This window comes from Carassius gibelio, chromosome B3 (assembly GCF_023724105.1).
Source record: "Carassius gibelio isolate Cgi1373 ecotype wild population from Czech Republic chromosome B3, carGib1.2-hapl.c, whole genome shotgun sequence".
NCBI classification, from domain to species: domain Eukaryota; kingdom Metazoa; phylum Chordata; class Actinopteri; order Cypriniformes; family Cyprinidae; genus Carassius; species Carassius gibelio.
The window spans coordinates 12,026,503-12,048,978 of record NC_068398.1 but is presented as its reverse complement, the minus strand read 5'-3'; the positions used below and the strand labels follow the sequence as shown (position 1 = coordinate 12,048,978).

The 22,476-nt window shown below is 38.3% G+C and overlaps 1 protein-coding gene across 1 annotated transcript; it reads left to right on the top strand.

Annotated features, from left to right (window-relative positions):
* Nucleotides 1–441: 441 nt before the first annotated feature.
* On the top strand, nucleotides 442–21,859 carry LOC127953306 (ribonucleoprotein PTB-binding 1). The gene is made up of 14 exons (XM_052552440.1): nucleotides 442–859; nucleotides 2,349–2,415; nucleotides 3,115–3,584; nucleotides 15,355–15,546; nucleotides 15,678–15,783; nucleotides 15,866–15,960; nucleotides 16,482–16,557; nucleotides 17,087–17,289; nucleotides 17,496–17,580; nucleotides 17,667–17,806; nucleotides 17,902–17,973; nucleotides 18,065–18,187; nucleotides 19,766–19,831; nucleotides 19,969–21,859. Exons 1-14 carry the CDS (start codon nucleotides 536–538, stop codon nucleotides 20,113–20,115), a joined length of 2,166 nt encoding a protein of 721 aa, XP_052408400.1. The 5' UTR covers nucleotides 442–535; the 3' UTR covers nucleotides 20,116–21,859.
* The last annotated feature ends 617 nt before the right edge of the window (nucleotides 21,860–22,476 follow it).

Here is a 22,476-nt window from a genome sequence, read left to right as displayed (position 1 = left end):
ATAAGTTCCCATGAGGACCACTGACTTCTTTTATCTTTATCTGGCAACCAGTCCCCATTTTTACGCCTTTAAAACTAGAGAACTGTAAAAATAACTAGCTATAAACATCGGGGTATTAATATTAAACAAACTCATAGCAAGGACGTCAATATTGTAAACTGTATGGTTGGCACAAAGTGATATCTTGCTAACTGTACACTGAACAACATGATATCAGGTATTTTTCTCTTTCTTTCTAATATGAAATCAATCAAACAAAAAAGCAAAAAAAAAAAAAAAAAACGGAAACGAATGCCATAAAAAAGAGCAAGGACAAAGTTATTATTTTGTAAATATTTAACATTTTAATAGTATCTGGCAACCCACCTGCTTTGTGTTCAAATTTGAGCTTGACTCGTTAGCCCCGCCCCTCAAGTCTGAAAGAAAAATGCATTTCCCCTCGACCAATCAGCGGGCGAGTTTCTCGCATGTGTGTATTGTTTAAACTGGCCAAAAGCAAACGACCGAGTGAGCACACAAACTTCCACACGGAGACATGGCGGCCGCGGTGTCCGTTAGCTCAGCTGCCAGAGACGAGAAGTCCTTCACTGCTGCCAACTCTGCCCCGAATCCACAATTTAAAAGTTACGACCAAGCAGCCGAACCCGAAAACTGGGGTTTTGAAACGGGCAAACACGTTGATGCGCACACCGGCGATGAGGGTTCATCGACGGCCAGCGACTGTCCGCGACGACTCGATGATGAACCGACGGCCCTCGGTCCAGAAGAGATTGCTAGTCGTTTGGAAAGAACGAGAAGAGAGTTTTATAATCGGCGAAAAATAATTATCAAGAACCTCCCCGCCGATATCAGCAATCAGGTTTGTAACATTACTTCAAACAAGTGATGCCCAAACACAGATTGAGTCAAACTTCCACTTACAAATTTCAGTTATCGCTGACTCCGTAGTTAACAGACTGGGTTTAACATTGGTGTCGATAATTGAATCTGGTGTGACGATAAAAAGGCGAATGCTCAACGGTCGTAGAGATGTTTTGATCACACTGAACCGATTCTGATGCGAGATGTGTAACGTTCCGTTATTTGTTGTTAACTGATTCGGGCCGTTTGACCGTTCATTTAATCGAGCTGAATCCCCGGATGCTTATCCTGAAAATGTGCCCAGTCACAGATTGTGAATTTACAGCTTCGTGTTATATATTCGCTGCTTCATTTAACTAACGTTATTTTGAATTATCGCAATTATCGAAATCCTCTTCACTCTGAAAATGTTTCCCATTTCCAATTAACGTTGGTCACGAATGTTATTTGGCTAAAGTTACCTGCTGACCAGAGTCTGTTTTGACAGTTATTTTGTAAAACCAGTTACTATTCATTTTTTTCCCACTCTATACTAAGTAATCCCGTTGTGACTAGTATATTTAATTTCACTAATGCTTATTTGTGAGTTACTATAGCTACTCCATTCAAATAGTACATTTGATCACTATTGCTAAATTTTGTTCATTTTTTTTTTTTTTTTACTAGTCACTATCCCAACGGTTTTATTGCATTGAATTGTTTCTTCTAGAATTTTATTGTTGATACTCATGGAAAGTTAAAAACTGGTCTTAAATGCCTCTATTTTCTATTGTAAATCAGCAGCTTACATATAGTTTTCATTGTGAAAATGGCCGAAGACGCTGACATGCCATTAAAAAAAAGTTACAGATTTTCTCAACCATGTACTAAAGTGATCTGTGGTTCAAACTTCAGCTATTCATTATGACTTTTTGTTGTTGTCAACCAAGTTCTCAAACTGTTATATTATGGGAACGAGCAATGTTAATATGGGACGGTTGGTTCTTTTTGTTTGTTGATGTGGTTCTCTTAGGAAAATGCTTGATTCATGGAGAAAACAGGTGTGATTGTGGGTGTTTGAGTGACTCTAGTATTGTTCCAGATTGGAATGGGAGCAATGAGGATGACAAAGGATAGAAGGCGCTGAAACAAAACGTTTTGCTTTCACTAACACTGAAAGAAAGTGCTGGTTCATATTATGGTATCACGTAGGAGGCCTGAAAGCAAAAGTGCCCCCCCCCCATTGCTGTCAAAAGTAATTTATGAATCCCTCAATCATAACCACTGAAATATCAATTTATTTGTGACACTCTGAAATGAGAGATTTGAGAATAGAGGGTGCCAATATGACAAGAAAATGATAGCTGAGCCATTCAAGTTGTGTTGAATCTATTAGATTTACTTTTTTCTTTTTTTTCTTTTTTTAATGTAAAATGAAGTATAGAATCATTATTGGTTCATTAATGAAAGTCTTCCTGAATGATGAATTTATTTATTTTTCTCTTTAGGAGGTGCATGAGCTGTTAAGTAACTATGATTTGAAGTACTGCTTTGTGGACAAATACAAAGGGACAGGTGTGTATGAATCATCATATTAACACATGAATGGATATTTGTTGTAATCACTTTTTTTTTTTTTGGCAACATTTTATATAGTTCTCTGAGAAAATTAAGTCTTTATTTAGCATCACTCATATTTTTATTATTATTGTAGTCTTTAGGTGTTGGATTCATTTCTTGTTACTTATTTATTTTTGTTTTTAATTTGGCTTTTTTTTTAAATGAAAGGATCGTCTTTTTTTAAGTCAGCGAAGAGGATTAAAATTGATCCACTGACAGTCAGAATATTTTGAATGTTACAAGAGATTTTTATAAAAGATTTTATAAATGTTGTTTTGAACTTTTATTTTAAATAAGGTATCTCCATATCTGCAAAAATATTAGGCAGCACAGCTGTTTTTAACGTTGATTTATAAATGGCTGAGCATCAAATCAGCATATTGGAATGATTTCCGAAGTGTCTGGACTGGAGTAATGATGCTGAAAATTAAACTTTGCATTACAGGAATATTTTAAGATGCATTACGATAGAGAAAATTTATTTTAAACTGTAGCAATATGTCAAAAGCTTTTTGTTTTTACATTTTATTTTTGATCAAGTAAATGCAGCCTTGGTGACTTATTTTACATTTTCTTTTTGATTAGTAATATATCATTAGTTTTTCTTCTTTATGCCTGGGAGTTTTTACTAATTCTGTTTTTTTCCTATTCAAGCCTTTGTGACTCTACTGAACGGTGAGCAGGCTCAGTTTGCGATAAAGGAGTTTCACCAATTTGTTCTCCGTGAGCGTGAGATCTCTGTGCAGCTGCAGCCGACGGACGCTCTGCTATGCATCGCCAACCTTCCCAGGGCTTTCACCCAGCAACAGTTTGAGGAGCTCGTCCGCCCCTTTGGAAACATTGAGCGCTGCTTCCTGGTGCACAGTGCCACAACAGGCCACTCAAAGGGCTATGGCTTTGTGGAGTACATGAAGAAGGACTCTGCAGCCAGGGCGAAGTCCGAACTGCTGGGGAAGCAGCTTGGGTCACGAATGCTGTATGTACACTGGACAGAGGTTGGCTCTCTCACGTTTCCCATGCTGCACTCGTGCTGCCTCTGTGTGGACCGACTACCTCAAAACATCCTCACCTCTCAGGATCTCTGCAGTGTGCTGACTGACACACACACTCCCATCTTCTGCCAGGTTGGTACGAGTGCTTGACCTACCTGACCTGAGTCAAGTGTGGAAGTAAGGGTTTGTTCATGCAGAATGTGTTTTTTCATCTTTTAAGGCCCGTTCCCACCAAGAGCGATAAATACAAATACAATAACTATTTGTCCACTCCAGTGAACGATAAAGGTATGTTTTTGTTGCACTTGTTGAAATTACACAACCTCAACCAGTAGATTTCCTCAGCATGCACATTTTGAGAGCATCTAAATAGTGAATCTAGTGTAATCTGTCTCCTCTCTAACGTCCAGACGGAGATGTGTTTCGTTGTATACGCATACATTTTGTATCGTATTGGTGTTTCATCCACACAGATCCGGCGTTTTGATAGAGGGAAACCAATATTTTTTTTAAACCGTGTTTTGGTTTATCTGTGGCAGAATTACAGCGCCACATGCTGGTCTGGCATGTATACTACATCGTTTTGTGTGGACACGGATATTTTTTGAGACGAGGGGAAAAATAGATCAGATAGGGAAAGCTCTGGCTTCGTTTGGACGTAGCCTTAGTGGAATAAAAACAAAACATTAATTTTTGGATGCGCATTGTGTAATTTATTCGGTGTTTACGTCGTAGTTTATGCGCATTTTTTCTTACCGGATAAAAAGACTTATCCTACTTTTGTTGTGTGTGTGTATATATATATATATATATATATATATATATATATATATATATATATATATATATATATATATATATATATATATATATATATATATATATATATATATATATATATGCGCACATTTTTCTTTATTTGAATTGTTTCATTAGCTGTCATTGTTTTGTCATTCATCAGCTATAAAAAAAAAAAACTTTCAGAAAGTGATTCCAACAATATCGTTCCTCCATAATATAGCAGATTTAACACCATGACTGTAAAATATAGTCTATATTGTGTAGCGCAGAGACAACTAATCAATTATTAAAATAGTTGTCAACTAATTTAGTCATCGATTAGTTGCTAAATAACTTTTGTTTGCCATAAGCGGCTCATTTCGTGCATATTAGCCGGTACAGCAGGAGAAGTAGTGAATAGCCAATAGCTGGCCCCGTTTTATGTCACGTGCTTCCCAAACAGCGTCTCTGCAGCATTCAGCAGGATGTGGGAGCACTTTACTTTAAGCCTTCAAAAAAGAAGAGTAACCTGTAAACTGCACTACTGAACTGTTTAAGGGGGCATTCACATATCACGTCTTTTCCGCGCTCAAGTTCGTTATTTCCAATGTATGCGCGCTCATAATGGAAGTAGTGCTGTCGCGACGCGTAGTTCAAAAAAAAAAAAAATATCTAAACTTTTCAGAGAGCCGCAAGAGCACCCCGGGTGCAATTTTTAGAGCTGCAAATTCATTTATCCTTTGCCGAAATTTCCGCATCTTCATGGAGAGAGCACGTCATGGTTGCTTAGCAAAGGCAGACGCATCAGGGGCGCAACTGCCAGAGCACTTTGGAAAGGAGAAAGCGGCGTGCCCAGCGCTTTCCACGCGTTTTTAGGCACGATATGTAAACAGCCCCTAATGCTGTGTTCACACCAAACGAGAATTGAGCGTCAAATTCGCTTCTACCACGTCTAGTTTGCTGCTTGACCATTTTGAGATCATTCGCGGGTGAAATTAACTTCACAACAGACGCGAATTGGAGTCATTGAGGGGCTTCTGCCAGCTGAGTTCACGCAGCATTTTCAACCGCCATTTTTATTGGGATAATTTTCAAAATATTACAGTTATTGTGTCATGAAATGTAGTTTTAAAAGTATTTCAGGCGAGAATGTAGTTGTTTTAAACTCAAATATGTGGTTTATTTATTATGACAGCGTCCATTTAAAAAAAATGTTTCGCCGATCTCGGAGATGAGCTCAATGGGATCAGCGGGAGCTCCGTCATCATGTATCCGCCGAGAGCAGCCTCACCTCGGCTAGATCTTCTGACATTTGCCGCTGGCTCTGTCTCTTTAGTGGTTCAAGATACAATATAATTTGTTTGGGGTAAAATGAAACGTTTCTTATCTTTGGCCTTTATTTTATCTATTAATGTTTTATATATAGAGGTCCTTTTTATTCCTGTCTCTGTAGAAATATGAACTTTTGTCATATAGCTCCGCTTGACTGCTCACTGACAACATTAGGCCGGTGACACACTGGCTGCGTGGCGTGAGCGCCGCGTGTCTGAAGCGTCCCAGAAACGTGGTGGATTCTGTGTCTTTACACACCAGAAGCGTGCCTGACGCGGCGCTGGCGCGCTGCTGCTGTAGAGGGAGACCGTTGAAAGACCAGGCTCTTGTCTGCATGACAACAATATCAACTTTTTTTTTTACACACCTGCGCCTACTGATAAAGGACACTGTCAAAAGTATTGACGGCGAAATAGATTGTTTGACAGGTGCAATATTTGAAAATCGATAATTTATTTTTTAAATTACATTTATATCTGAATTTATGTCAACCTATAGACTTTCAAATATCAAAATATCATGAATTCATATGTATTTGTGTACAAAATGACAAAACACATTTTCCTATTATATTTTGCCTCGAAACGCTTCCAATACGCGTGCATGTCGCGGTAAAAATAGGCGTCGGTTCTATTTCTAGCATGCACGCGTTTGCCGCGCGGCTCGAGCCGCGCCTGAGACGTGCGTTTCACACAGGCGGTCTGTATGCTCTAACCTGTTAACATGGGAGCCGAATTAAAAACCGACACGCCACGCGGCTGAGACACTTGCGCCACGCATCCAGTGTGTCGCCGGCCTCAGTCGTTCCTCTTTGTTGAATGAGTGGAGAAGGGTATTCCTGCACAACCGGAGGCTGCAGGAACATACTGTTGAATGAGTGACTTCTAGCAGGCTCCTGATTGGTTAACGCGGCGTGAATTGATGACAAAGTTCAAATTTTTCAGTTTGTCGTTTACCAGTTCATAATTCAGTCTTGCAGCCTAATTATGAATGAATGAGAGAGGTAAATGTTTAAATATTTGAAATTCACTTTTTTTTTTTCTAAGTATTCACTGCTCTTTTTCACACAGCAGGTTTTTTGTGTATCCAATTTTTTTTTCTGGACAACCTTCTGATGGATTTTACTTGAAAATTCATTCAGGTTTCATGCCATTGGCACTTTTTTCGAAGGATTGTTTCCCAGTAAATAATAAAATGCAATGTACTGCAGTTTTATTCTGTTTTATCCTTCTTCGTGAAAATATGTTCTGAAAGATTCCTTAAGCTTTGTTCAGGATGTTAAACTACTTTAGGAGCTCTAAGGACTGCAATGGTGAAAACATTAGCAAATTTCACAAGGAGATTTCAAATAGAGTATGTATGGGTCAGTGTTTTGATTGCAGAGGAGTACGAAAAAGGATTACTAACACATAATAAAACAAAACTCCAGGTATATGTTTGATGAGGGTATGACATTGAAAAATGGTTAAAATGTCTTAAAAATTTATGCTGAATGATAAAGACCCTTTATTAATAATTTACTTGGGGAAAAAATGGGCAAAACTAAAATATAAGTACATAAACCGATTAATCGTAAAAATAATCGACAGATTAATCGATTATCAAAATAATCGTTAGTTGCAGCCCTAATATTGTGTAATCATTGTGTGAACTCTGCTATTCTCTTAAATTTTTAAACCAATTTTTAGAATGTTATTGTTATTATTCTTGGTGTGAATGGGCCTTTACACATGATGGCCTTTTTTTTTTTTTTTTTTTTACTTGACTCTTGTAGACCTTCCTTATTAATAGCCCCTAATGTAATGTCTCTTCAGTATGTTATTGAGGTCACTGTGATTTAAAATGGTGGAAACATGGAATTAGTGAAAATGATTACTAGAAACAAGAATTTAGTTAATGTCGATCTCATGTATTTTATACATTTTTACAGCGTTTTGCATTATAACTAATCAGACATGACTCAGTTGACCTTATGAATGCAATGGCCAATCAGAGGAGTTCAGATAAGTCATCACTGAAATGGCAGAGTTTAAGTGTGTGCACTCAGAATTAATTCTGCACTTGCGAATTTTCTTATAACAAAGTGCAGATGTACATAATGTAAAAGATTATTTCAGCATAGTGTAGGCCGCTTCAGTGATTATGACAGGAGTTTTTTCAAGAGAGCCTAAACTTAGATTTATTAGCTGTTAAAATGTGGAAATTAAAGCATTAACTTACAATGTTTTCATTAGATTGTGATCACGTTAAATACAAATTCAGTCATATTAAAATATTTCATGACCTGTTCAATTTCTGGTACTTTCCTAAAAAGAAGGGTTTATTACGCAAGTTAATAATTGACCGTAATGTAGAAACTTTTAGCCTTACCATGGAGTTGGTTCACGCTCTGGCTATGGCCAAGAAAAGTAGTTCTTATTTGCTTAATGTTTGGTACACATAATTTACTAATATTGAAGCATTTATCTTTGAACCAACGGACAGACATTTATTAGGTTTTCTGTCAATAAGACAGAAATATGGATATTTGATTTAAACAAGGGGTCCCACCAAGAGCTTTAATGTTTCGAACACTGACTCCGATCACAGCATTGGCAAGAGAGTCAATCAATTACCAGTGGTACCCCCCCCCCCCCCCACCTATTTTAGAAGCTGTTTCATAAAATAAAATTCACAACAAGGAAGAAAATATTAGTTTGTTTAAACGTTAAATTATGGTTTAAAATAATTCTGAAACCACATTCACAATTTCATTAATGTGATTTAATTTAAAGTGAAAGAATTTTTAATGGGAAATTATAAAGGGTGGGGTTGATTTATTCTTTGCCAGATAAATATAATTTTAATTTATTTTGGAATGGTCTCTTCTGTCTACAGAAAATTATTACAAGGGCCATAGTTTTCTTATTACAGTGTTTACAATAAGACATTGATATTAAGGAAGTAAATGGGGTCAATTTTGACTTAATGTGATCTGTATGTACACTGAGGCAGATGGCAAGATATGGTAATCAACATGCTACTTGATTGTTTCTCCAGTGCTACAGTTTTAATTTGAAGTTTAATTTGCAGCCATTGTGTTCGTCTCTTTATATGCGCAGTCACGCTTATTTACCTAATTATCTGGTGGAACATTATCTGCCTTCTGCAATATTATGATGATGAAATCTAGGGTGCTTGTGTATATACCGCTAATGAAAAACTGGCAGAAATGTTGAGCTAATGTGACTGCTGATCCAAAAAGCTAAGATCTATCTCCAGCCTTTCGTGAACGAAGCAGTTGAGGAAAGGAGCAATATAATTTTTCTAAGTGATTGTTTATTTCCATGAAATAATAAAAATGGCACACAAAAAGCTAGAAATCCTCACTTAAAATTTTTTTAGAAGTTTTTTAAAAGTAGCAACTGCCGCCCCTTCATTCCAGTCAAACTTGTAAATTTTCACTTGTTCTGATCCTCTTACTGCGGTGTTGCTGATAAAAAGCTGTTATACTTCAGTTGCTCTACTGACATTTATCTGCTGGATGACTGACATTTTAAACAGTCTGGCTGATTGAGCACCATCGAGTCTTAAAGTCGCAGTTGTCATCAGTGGAAAATAATGTTAACGTCCTAATCTGTTTTTCCTGTGTTAAATGGAATCCTTTACTCAAAAATTAAAATCAATTACACACCCTCATGCCTTTCCAAAACTGTGACTTTTCACGGTTTCTTATCCCAAACCTGTCATCTTAACTCTTACTAAAATAATAATAAAAAAAATACACCACTACATGATAGTAGGGCAGTAATTTTCCTGGATAAAATATGAAGAGTTCGGTAAAATGAGCATGACTCATTTGAACCACGGCACATTGACAGTTTATCCACTCGACAGCAGCGCTATGTGATAACTGATGCGATCCACCAATAAATGAAAGAACAGCATCGCGACATTAGTTTACTCGGTCACTCAAACACTACAGCACTATGAGTGTAACACCAATGACTCACTGATTATAAATTAGTTTAAAGGCAGAGGAAACGCTGCTGACAAATGGTAGAAACACCGTGTGAAGGCTTTTCAATCTATAAATCGACTATCATTTACTGTAGTAATACTAAAACACCACGGTACTGTCAGAAACATGGGAATTTATATAGAATTTTATTATGTAGACATTTATTAAAGGAGTAATGGCTTAATCACAGAAAATACTAACTGTATTCTGTAGCATTTGTGCATTTATACTAACTGTAGCCTATGCAGAATATAAAGTTAAAATGACTGGAAAAGTGTAAATAATTTAAACACATTAAGTGTTTGTCATGTTCTGACCATAAAGAGTGATTTAACCACAAGTAACTATCTGGTTTCTACAACCGGATCTACCTTTAAACTTGGGAAAAAAAATAAAATACAAAATTGACATTCATCGTGATAATTATCAATATCGACTGATTAAAAACCATATTGTCCATATTCGCTTGTTAAGTCTGACGTCACGTAGCAGTGCTCCTGTGTCCAAACGCTCTATCAGTTACCACAAGAAAACAACAAAATGTGCTAATAGAATACTAGCGAAAAATTATAATCTTAACCTTTAACTCCATACTGAAGTCCCAGATAGCCAGACAATGAAAATATAAATATAAAAATTATTTGTGTTTGGGACGCTGTGAGCATGGAGACTGTAGTGTATACCGTAAGTTTGAAAGTGTTTAGCTTAAATGATTAATATGAATAAACAGTGCTCATAAAAGGCTGCTGAGGTAGTATTCTCAAGTGAAGCGAGTTGAGGCTTGGACCCGGAAGCAGCGCTTCTTACATCATCACTTAACAACCGAATTGCCCAGCCCTACACGACAGTAAAATATGCTGAATAGACTGCAATTCTCTTATACCATTATTTTCATCGGCATCAATTTAAAGTTCACTTTCAGAATGAAAACTTCCTGAAAATTTACTCACCCCCATGTTCTCCAAGATTTTCATGGCTTTCCTCAGTCAGAAATTCAAGTTTTGTTTTTTAAATAGCCTACACAGCGGCCAGCTCAAGACCGTGAGTTGAGCATTTTTGTCAGTTTATCCTTCTCAAAAAAAAAAATTATAATAAAAAGATTAGCGTCATAATATTTTAGGAATTAAGTCACAATTACGACAGTGAAATCATGTTACATTGCATGAAGTAAAATCGAATATATTACACCTGTACTCCAACAAAAATTTTTATAAATTAAAAAGTATGTGGCACCTGTCATTCTTCACATTTAAAACGAAAAACCGCAATAGGCTTACTGATGATTTTTTTTTAAACACAAATTTCAGAAACTCGTTTGTATTCAACTGTTCAGTTTTATTTTTTTATCTTTTTTTATTTATTTTTTTTCAACATACATTCAAATGTTATTTTCGTGCTGCAAATATTAAACCGGAAAATATAATTTAGTCACATGCCGCATAAAAGGAGGCGAATATCACACTGCAGATTAAAGAGTGTAAAAAAAAAAAAAACATTTATTGTTTGTATTTTCTCAAAATTGACAGAAGCCTAACATTTTATTCCCTAAATGACAAATAATTCTAATGCAGGTAGCTCGTAATCGCAACTTAATATGTGGGATACAGGAAGCTTCTCGCTCAGCACAGTGGAGTGCATCATTCTGTTAACTTTTAGATTCTTTATTTTGAGTCGTTTGGGATGCGGTGATACAGAAGACCCTCTCACAACACATTGCTTTATAAATATTGCGTTTGCCACTCAGAAACGCTCACGTAACCATGCTACATGTATCAGTAGTTCTCTGCTCCTGTGTTAGCGCTCACACTGCATGTGTACCGCACGCTATTTAAACTGAACCGCAGCTCTGGTCCACTTCTTCCAACCAACCGCGTTTTTACATATTTGTTAAACCTGTCATTATGTCCTGACAGTAGAATATGAGACAGATAATCTGTGAAAAAAATCAAGCTCCTCTGGCTCCTCCCAGTGGTCCTATTGCCATTTGCAGTTACAGACCGCTCCCGGTAAGAAAACAGCCAATCAGAGCTCCGTAACTTTGTTTGTGTTCAAAATGTAGAAAAATGTATATAATAAGAGAGTACACCATAAATCCATTTTCCAAACCGTGTTTTTAGCTTGTCCTGAATCACTAGGGTGCACCTACAATAAGTGTTTATATTCAGACTATTTTGGATTGCTTCGGGGGTACCGCGGCGGAGTAACCCAGTACCTTTGTGATTCTTCATAGACCTAAACAGAGAAGTAGTTCCGGCTACGATGTTCTTCCGCAAGACGCAAGCAGTTCTGTTTATTAACCGCTAGAGCGTCAAAAGTTACCTACCGCAGCTTTAAGCTGTTAACTATTTTTTTTTTTATGTGGCTGACACTCCCTTCTAGTTCAAACAAACCAATATCCCGGAGTAATTAATTTACTCAAACAGTACACTGACTGTACTGCTGTGAAGAGAGAACTGAAGATGAACACCGAGCCGAGCCAGATAACGAACGAATGATTGATTTATCATTAGCTAGCTCCACACTGGAGAGCTGCTTTATAACAGAAAATTAAGTTCTAATTCTAACTGAAAGCAATGCTGACTCTTATTTTTTTTTTTCATGTTTAATATTGTAAAGCTTCTTGATCTAGCTTGATCTAATTGCATTGTACTTTTATATAAATAAATGTGTTTTATTTACAGGATTGCTGAACTTCAGAGTTTGTATTACTGAGAGGAAAGCATGCAGTACAGTGTATATACAGGTGCTGGTCATATAATTAGAATATCATCAAAAAGTTTATATCATTAATTCAATTCAAAAAGTGGAGTTTGCTGGCCAATTAAGAATAGGGATACCATGGTCCTTAAACCAGGTACTGGTGGCTTTGGCACTGTGTGCAGGTGCCAAGTCCTGTTGGAAAATGAAATCTGCATCTCCATAAAGTTGGTCAATAGCAGGAAGCATTAAGTGCTCTAAAACCACCTGGTATACGGCTGCGTTGACCTTGGACCTCAAACACAGTGGACCAACACGAGCAGATGACATGGCACCCCAAACCATCACTGATTGTGGAAACTTTACACTGGACCTCAAGCAACATGGATTGTGTGCCTCTCCTCTCTTCCTCCAGACTCTGGGACCCTGATATCCAAAGGAAATCCTAAATTTACTTTCATCAGAGAACCTAACTTTGGACCACTCGGCAGCGGTCCAATCCTTTTTGAAGCGAGACGCTTCTGACGCTGTCTGTTGTTCGAGAGTGGCTTGACTCAAATGCGACAGCTGAAACCCATGTCTTGCATACGTCTGAGTGTAGTGGTTCTTTAAGCACTGACTCCAGCTGCAGTCCACTCTTTGTGAATCTCCCCCACATTGTTGAATGGGTTTTGTTTCCCAATCCTCTCCAGGGTGTGATTATCCCTATTGCTTGTACACCTTTTTTTTTTTTTTTTTTTCTACCACATCTTTTCCTTCCCTTCGCCTCTCTGTTAATGTGCTTGAACACAGAGCTCTGTGAACAGCCAGCCTCTTTTGCAATGACCTTTTGTGTCTTTCCTTCCTTATGCAAGGTGTCAATGGTCGTCTTTTGGACAACTGTCAAGTCTGCAGTCTTCCCCATGATTATGTGGCCTACAGAACTAGACTGAAACCATTTAAAGGCCTTTGCAGGTGTTTTGAGTTAATTAGCTGATTAGAGTTTGGCATCATGGGTCTTCAATATTAAACCTTTTCACAATATTCACATTTTCTGAGATATATATTTGGGATTTTAATTAGTTGTCAGTTACCAAAATTAAGAGAGAAATTTGAAATGTATCAGTCTGTGTGTAATGAATTAATATAATATACAAGTTTCACTTTTTGAATGGAATTAGTGAAAGAAATAAACTTTTTGATGATATTCTAATCATATGACCAGCACCTGTAATCACATATTCATCCAAACGCCATTTGGTCTGAACTGAAGCGCTGTCTTCTCTTGAATTGCATCAGGAGAGCTGAATTACAGTCTTGCACTACAGCACCACACTGGTCAACCCATGTTATTGCAGGCTCTTACATCAAATGACTACTCTACTATTTTTGTTGTTGTTGTGGACTAATCGTTTCAGCCCTAGTACCCTACCTTTTTTTTAACCAAAGTACACAGACGGCAACACATTACTTTTTCAACATGTTTATGTAATGCGTGAAGTCTTGGACATGTTGCAGAGCTAGTGCAAAATGACCATTTGAGCAAGATGAGCAAAAAAATAAAACCAATATATATAATATGCACATTTGTTTTAAAAATGACAGATCCTTTATCTACACAAGACACTTATTCCTTGATTGGGATCTTGTAGAGCCCTTAGAAGCTGCAATGCTAAAAGCTAAATTTCCTTTTATGGTTCCATTTTATGTTCAGCTCTTTCACCTTTGACCTGCTTTCCACGAGGCAGTGCTGAGTGCTCCATGGCAGGGAGTGCATTGGTTTCTATGGTGATCACCACCTGACTGGGCCAGGTGCTGTCATTCTGGAACGAGAGAGCTGCTGCCTTTCATTTTAAACGTGGATCACGTACTCCACAGGGCATTGTTGGGAATGACACTTTTCGTCATGTTCCCCATTGCTATGGAATTAACAAAGGCTTTGGAAGTTAATTCTCATTAAATCAGCTGTGCTCCCAGTTCAATCTCCTCAGGTATTAGGCAGGTATTGAATTGGCCTCATGTGGATGAGGCTCCAATCATGCGTAAAATGGGCAAATAATGTTTAATGAATTTTTTCTAAGAACATCTAATCAAGGCCTTAGCGACTCATTGTGTTTGCTTGTTCAACACCATTCCACCCAAAGCAGAGAAGCTCAGGAGCTGCATTAATCTTAATGGCTCTGTCAGGAAAGGTTGTCTGTCTTTGTATTAGTATGCATGTGTTTTGTGTAGATTAGCATAGAACTGGGCTTTGGATTTGGCTCAGTGGTTACAATGCATTTCACCAAAGTACTGTGCTTGTCATGGTGGTGCTTTTTTTTTTTTTTTTTTTTTCTTTTTTTTTTTTTTCTCCTTTCCATTTTACCTTACTTTCTCGATTTCTTTTATCCCATCAACTTGAGGTGGTACAACTGAGCTCTCCCATTAGCTTACTGATTGTATTTGTATTTCTGAGGAGAATCTTTGATTTGCACCAGAGAGAGAGCTAGATGATATTAAATGAGATGAATGTGAAAATGTTTTTGGTTTGTACCTTGTAAAGTGGGCTTGTTTTAACCTTTTTGGAATATAAGGTGTATTTATATACTTGGTTCTTGTGAAATTGCAAAAAAAAAAAAAAAAAAAAAAAAGGTGCTTCAAGGTGGTTTCCCCTCCTCCGTTTTGGAAGTTTATGCTCAGTAAAATTTCTCAGTAAACGTCTGAGAAAAATCTATTCATATCAGCAGCCTGATCACATCGGTTTAATGTGACATTGAAATGGTCATTTCCCCAGAATTTGTCACTTATTTGCCTTCCATGTAATTCTAAACCTGTATGACTTGCTTCTGTGGAACATAAATACATTTTGATATTAAGAATGTTGGTTGGTAACCAAGCAGTTTTGGTTCCAATATATGGATGAAAAATGCATCAAAATATTTGTTCCACAGAGAAATTTAAGTCATGCATGTTTGGAACTACATGAGGGTGAGTAAATCACTTTTTTTTTTTTTTTTTTTAAGGAGGGGAGCATTTATTTCAAGTCTGTTGCTTCATGGGAACAGCCTTGTTGGAATTCCATGACTGACTTGATACTGATAAATATCTTTTTCCCACTTTTTATTTGTTTTACAGCTTGCTCAGGGTCAAGATGGTAATTTTCGGCGGTTTGCAGTGCTGGAGTTCTCCACTCCTGAGATGGCTGAGGATGTGCAGCGGCTGACTGATGGCAGAGCTCTAGGTGGCACTCACATACGTGTGTCCTTCTGTGCTCCAGGACCACCAGGAAGAAGCATGCTGGCTGCCCTCATCGCCGCCCAGACCATGGTAGACCCCCAACCTCCATTATTTGAGAAACTTTCTCAGATTTCCTTAACCTACATTTTGCAATGTCTTAGTAGATCCTACAATAAAAAAGCAAATGTGAAAGTGATTGTGGCTTTAAAATTTTTGTACAGGCATTGAACCGAGGGAAAGGTCTCCTTCCTGAACCCAATGCCATGCAGATCCTTACTGGCCTCAGTAACCCTGCTGCACTGAAGATGCTGCTGCAGCATAAACAAGGTGCGTCTGCTCGTTTTTCTTCTGTAGGCTTTTTTTTTTTTTATCCAGGTAGTTTATTTTTCACTCTTCTCTCAATATGCAGGCCTGCTGGGAGCTGCGCCCGCTGTACCTCTGTTGGGTAACCCTGCCCTCTCTGCTGCCCTCATGCAGCTGCTGCTCCAGAACCAAGTCCAACAGGTACCGTTCCTCCATCCCCTCCACCCCTCATCTCCTGCCACTGTCCCAGCAGCATGTGTTTTAGCCCTCACTCTCTTCTTCTCCCCTCCCAGCAAGCTCTTTTAGGGAATCCTCTTCTTTGGGCACATATTCTGCACAATAAAGAGTACAGTCTTCTCCCTTGTGTGAGTGGTTCCTCTGTGTGGGTGTGAGGTGCTTGTGTGCTTTTCTTTTCTTTTCAATGATATTTTACCAAATTAGTTCAAGTGTCTTCTGGGGAAAGTACTAGCTGTTAAATTATTCTTCCACTACAGACCAATGGTTTGAGCTTAAGTAATTATTTAGTAAAAACGCCATTAGCTACTTCTGCTCAAGTATCGGCCGGAATGTTCATCAAATGTCTTTTTCCTTGGTGTGCAGTTTACATCCCTCTTTAATTTGGTTGTAATTGACAAGTGTCTTTCTGGATTATTTGTGGTGTTTTTTTTTTTATTTATTATTATTTTATAATGTTAAACTAATGCAGTTCTGCCATTCCACAGGCTGGACTGCTGAGTGAAAATCCTCTGGCTGCTCTTCCTCTTCAAGGCATGAACATGTTGGGAGAGATGCCTCAAGGTACCACACGTTTGTAATGTTTTGTCCCACAATTATTGGAATGGGAAACTGCGTTTAAGAATTGTCTAAGTTTGGGAGTTTTGTTTGGTAATCGTTTTTTTTTTTTTTTTTTTACATTTTTATATAGTTTGTTTTAGTTTAGTACTTCTATACACTTTGATTTGGAAATAAAATAAGCTTTAGTTAGCGACAATGACCCTGATTGGTTGCAATTGTGACTCAATAATTACTCTCCCTCATGTCATTCCAAACCCATTAGACCTTTTTTTCATCTTAGGAACAACTTTTTTTATATATATATGTGTGTGTGTGTGTGTGTGTGTGTGTGTTTTTATTATTATTATTTATTTTATTTTTTTTACAAAATCCAAAAGCTTTCTGACCCTCCCATAGACAGCAACTCAACTTAATTCCAAAAAGTGGTATTAATATTTGACCTACCAGTGGAGGTCATATTTAGCTGGGAAAACTAACGGAGATTCTCTGGCTTTGAATTTTAATGTGCAGTTCTAAATTTAATTTCATTCAGGCACTATTGCTTCGACACTGGGCTTGCATAATGAGACCCTCGGCCCCGTCAAACAACCATCCCTCAGCCGACCTCTTGGGAGAGAGAACGAGACCCCAGCCACACCGATCGGCCTTCCCCCAGCAGCCTCTCCTGCACTGCAGGGACTGAATCTGCCCCTCCTGAGTGGGATGTTAGGATCAGATGGTCCGACTCTGCCGGGGGTGAGATGGATGCTAATGGATGCTCCTGTTTATGCACTTTTATTGTCTCACAGCCTACATTTACTGCCATGATCTTTCATAGGAAAGCTTTGAAATTGCTGCAATTTGCTTTTAGCCTGGCATGAGCTGTTCTGTTAGTCTTCATTGTGTTGCCAAATTGTGTCTAAAGCGGGTTTGTATATTCAGACCCTCTCTTTTTCCTGAAGGCATCTATATTAGGCGAGCCTCCCAAAGAAGTTGGTGCATCCCAGAACCCTTTTCTCAGTGCTCCTAGCATATTCCCATCTTCAGGTCAGTCCACCCGCGATGTCTTGCACAGCTTTTGTTTTTTTTTTTCTTTATCTTGTTGCATTTCCTAAAGCATGACGTTTATTTAGGTGCCAGCACAAGGGCTCACCCCTACAGGAAGAGAACGGCACTTGGCAACACCGCTAACCAACGTGCAAACCACGGCATCCACTCGAACTACAGCCTGCGCTTCCAGGAGTCTTGCACACCAGAGTTTTCTCTGCACCAGGTCGGTTCATGTGTTAAGAGCAGCTTCACTAAATGTGTGGCTGCCTCTCTCACCTTTTCTGACTGGATGTTGTCTCTTTTTCACTCAATCCATAGGACCCCTTGTCTCATTTGTATGAGCAGCAGGAGGTTCTGGAAAATGCAGCACTTCCCAGCTACGGTTTGCAGGTACAGTTTCCACCCTCCTCCATTTACACCACCAGAAGACTTCTGTTCCAAGATTGGACACGTGTGAAATCGTAATTGTCTCTGTCTCAAGCACTCCAGGCAAACCGGCTTCAGTGATGCAGGGTCTCCTTTCAGCTATCCACCCAGCCCCCCTCAGTCATCTTATTTCAGCTTTGGACCCCATACCAACATCCCCTCCACCCAGCTTAATAAGGTAATCAAAACAAACCATTCTTTGTTGCGGCTAAAGCACTACGGCATCGTTTAAATTCCCTCAACGAATCTGAAATTTCAGAATCCATTCTGAACCAAGTTTTTTGTTGTTGTTTTCACGTGTGCATTGGCACTCAAGCTGCATTTTAATTTCAAAAACTTGTTTTTTAAGAATTACTGGTTTACTTGGGGCGTTATTTCAATTTGCACAATTTGAAGGGTAAAGGAAAACCGTATATTCGCTGCCAATTACATAAAAACACGCACAATATGATCAGTGTATAGAAGTTTCTTCCTTTCAGTGTATGCTCTACAAAGTCATCGTTTATGCTGTTTCGAGAGCAGTAGATGTTGGATACACGACGCTCACATACTGATCGATGGCTGCTTTCAAACGCTCACTTACACATTGTGCATCTTTGTTCCAAAAAGCCCTCACAGTATTCAGCCGTGAGTAACTGTGAGCGGTTAAATGCAACTGAATCTCCAAATGCTTTTATGAGATGTAATAAACTTGGGCAGTTATGTTATGAAGATCTGATATGTTGAAATGGATCTGTGCATTAGTGTGAAAGACTGTGGCACCTCTATGCTGCAATGTCAGTAATAATCAAAAAGCATTAATGCTGAGAAAAATCCAGAAGTTCACCTGTCTGGAAACTTTCAGATACTTAAGGCACTCACAGATACCGAGAAGTACTTTTTGTTTATCGATTGTACTTTTTTTTTTTTTTTTTTTTTTTTTCACCTTTTTTATATTTGCTTGTTCATTTAGTTAGTTGAATTCTTAACTTACAACTTTTTAAATTGATTTTGTAATTATTTTAAAGTAGCTTACTTTGAATATTAAATTTGTGCATTTATTATATTTTTATATAAAGTAGGTAAACTAAGACTGCTATTGTAAGGTGAAGCTTTCCAACCCTTAAATATAACTTCCATTTGTTTTATTAAAGAAATGTAAATTCACTATGGATCATTACAGATACTTTGAAAGCATAATGTAATGAAAAACATAACTTGCACATGGAGGGGGAAAATATATGCAGAGATCCTTTATAGAAAACAGAAATGCCTCAAGTTGCATCAAAAATTGTTTTTATCATTCGCATACCAGCCCTCTGAATCATAATTGAATCATGAAGTGCCAAGAGATTCACACCTCTAAATTTAGTATGAACTTTAATGTTTATGTGCATCTCTATCCAAAACTATTTAATGGGTGTCTTAATGCCTTTTTGATCTGGCTTTGATATAACCCTATATTAGTGAATGTATTGCGAAATTCATTGCAATAAATTCAGACACAATGTATTATTAAAAATCCTTTCATTGAGATGGACAGGCATATTTAAAGCGGCTAGAGTGGCTGTGCTGCTCAACACTTGTTTGATCACAGAATTGGCCCTGAGCCCAAGAATCACTCATCAGGACCCATTTTGAAAGCTCTGAAACCTTATCCTCACCACCACACGTCACATAATATCCATCTTTATTACGATTTCTTTATTTGCATAGATGTGTGGAACATATGTAACCCATCCCAGAGAGTTTAAAAAGTGCTTTTGTGTTTCTTCAGGCTGTTGGAATGCCTCCAGTGACTCATTCCAGCCTGTTTTCTGCTGCACCTGGTGCTGGTGTGAAGGTAGATCATCTTCAGCCCTGATGTCTAACATCTATATTTGCTACTTGTCAATTATCGTATAAGTGTGCCAGGAACCTTTTAACAGTTATTCTTAGCGTGGCTCTTCGATTGATTTAGATTTTTCTGTCCATGTTTAGACTCCGGTCGGTGGGCAGAAGCGTCTGTTCTCTCGTCTCATCCCGTCTCCAGAGCCCAGTCCAGAGGGTGGCTATGTAGGTCAGCACTCTCAGGGTCTCGGGGGGCACTACGCCGACTCCTACCTGAAACGCAAGCGCTTCTTTTGACTGGCACTCAACGGCTTCCTCTGAACCACCAGCTCTCTAAAGGGATCGCTGCTTAAATACCATCTTTAAGTGAGCGTGAAAGAGCAATGAACCACCGTCGAGTTCACACTGGTGAAAGAAAGGACCCTGAAGCTGAAGGATGATTGCTGAAGTTTGTGTGTGTGTGTATATAATTTCAGTGTGTCTGTAAATATTGTTTTATTTTTTATTTTTTTGCCTTTTTTTAATTTGTTTTATTTCTTCTAAACCTAAGGATGCAACAGACACCAAAATGAAAGAAAAGGGTTTTTCCTGTCAAGTTCATTTAAATAGTCCTATTTTTTTGTCTTATTTTAATTTCAGTCATTTAAACGGAACAATAGCCTTTTTCTATTGTTAGTCTTGTGTGTGTGTGTGTGTGTGTGTGTGTATAGTTGTTCAGTTTTCTGAAAAAGGCTCCTCAACTGCAAATACTTTCTCTCACGTACAAGTGCCAAGCCTAACATGCTTGAAAATCATGTATCTGTGCCACGGCTACAGTAGCTGTCTGTTTTCTTCAGTGAGTCACCTGTCTGTGTCTTTATGGGGAGCTCTGATGCTCGGTTCGTGTTAGATTTAGCTCAAAATAGTTGTATCCCCACCACCACCTATTTGTGTTGCACTAATTCCCATCTTTGCATCCCATTTTTACAGAGTTAGAGTTTTCTGTGCGTTGCACTTGGAGGATATGGATCATGTATATTCATCCTCCGGAATCTGTCCTTTCCTCACCAGTCTCGTTCACGCTCGTTCCTGTTTTCTGCCTGCATTCACACCTCTCTTTGACCTCGTTCAGCCTGCACAGTTTTGCTGTTGCAAAGCGTTCGAGTCTCTGCCGTCATGTTGTGAAGGCCCAGCTGGTTGGAGACGGAGTATGGGCTGCCGTTCTCCTCTCACCAGACTCTGAGTACTGCTCAAAGCACAGTGTGCCTGCTGTTGCTTCAGTGTTTCCACACACACATACTCATTTGCTCCTCATGTCTTCTGTATGGTGCCTTTCCTCTGTAGACCAGCAGAGGGAGCCAGGTAACTTTTCAGTTGGCACTGCTCCATATCTTTATTTTATTTTTTAAACAAACAAAAAGCGAGCCAACAGTCTGAAGCAGGCCGAACCTGTGCCTTAGTGCGCCATTTACTTTTACCGTTGTAATTGTGACTACCTTTTCCCCTCTGGTTTGAACTGCTGCGCCCCCCCAAGGGGGGAAAGCTTCTGCAGACTGGAATGTGATTTACGTATGATTGAGTACTTGGTCTGTGTGCGATTTCTATTAATCTGGTTGACATTTGATTTGTGATAACGCATTACCTCTGACTTGTACCGTGGCTTACGATGGAGCCTTAAAACGGCAGTGTTTACTGTAATCTCATCACACTGTGAGCCTCGACTACATTTAAAGTTTTGTTTATTTGCGGTGTACATGCTTGAGTTTGATTACATTGCTTCTCTGGAGTCTTGAACTCGTGTTCTTGTATTTCTTCTAGTCTGTAATGGTATCAAAATTGCTGCTCTATATTTTGTATCCCATCTGAGTGAAATTACAGCGTGCAGTATCTTGTAAATGATTTTTCATGTGCGATACGTGGTAAGCGGAGCTGCTGCTGCTGTGTGAAATGAACTAAACCTTCAGATGTGGTAAATGACCTCCTCACCAAATCACTCTTCTTCTGTACAGCTCTTCTGCTCTGTTTTTGTGGCATTTGAACAAGTAAATGTTATTTAAGTTCACCTTCATGATGTCTGTGTGGTCAGTCAAACATGCATATCAACTATACAGAATGGATTTAATGGTTAACTCAAAGGGAAGAGACGAAGAGTTATATTAATATCCATAACCCCATTAGACACTATGCAGAAAATGCATCAAATGCATGAAATTGCTACATTAAAAGTGAAGTGTCCGCTTAGAAATTAAAATTTTATTAAGGCTTTTCATTTATTTTTAACTAGAAAGTGTCTGTCACAAGCTTAGAACTGGTGGGGGGGGGGGAATTGTGCAGTAGAGTCTTTTTGTTCTAATGGATAATTTAAACTAGCTAAATGAGCTTAATTTCTTTAGAAAATTCAAGATGCAATCTTAAGTCGCGTAACTCAAAGGGATAGTATGCTCAAAATTGAAAATTATTTCGTTAATTACTCGCACTCATGTTGATATTTTGATGAAATCAAAGAGTTTTCTGAACCTGTGTAGACCGCAACAGAACTGCTATGAAAAAGAAAGGTATTGAGGACACTGTTCAAATAAATTTAAGCTACGAGGATACTTTTTGTGTGCTAAGAAAATAAAAATATTTTATTCAATGGTTTATTATCTTCCGTGGCAGTGAGTTGACAAAGAAAGTTGA

Bases quoted from the DNA above. Each gene is read 5' to 3' on its own strand.
- LOC127953306 (XM_052552440.1), top strand. From the start codon at position 536: ATGGCGGCCGCGGTGTCCGTTAGCTCAGCTGCCAGAGACGAGAAGTCC. The intron at 15,784-15,865 runs GTGCGTCTGCTC...CTCAATATGCAG, and splicing joins GCTGCTGCAGCATAAACAAG to GCCTGCTGGGAGCTGCGCCC. The intron at 17,807-17,901 runs GTCGGTTCATGT...CTCAATCCATAG, and splicing joins CAGAGTTTTCTCTGCACCAG to GACCCCTTGTCTCATTTGTA.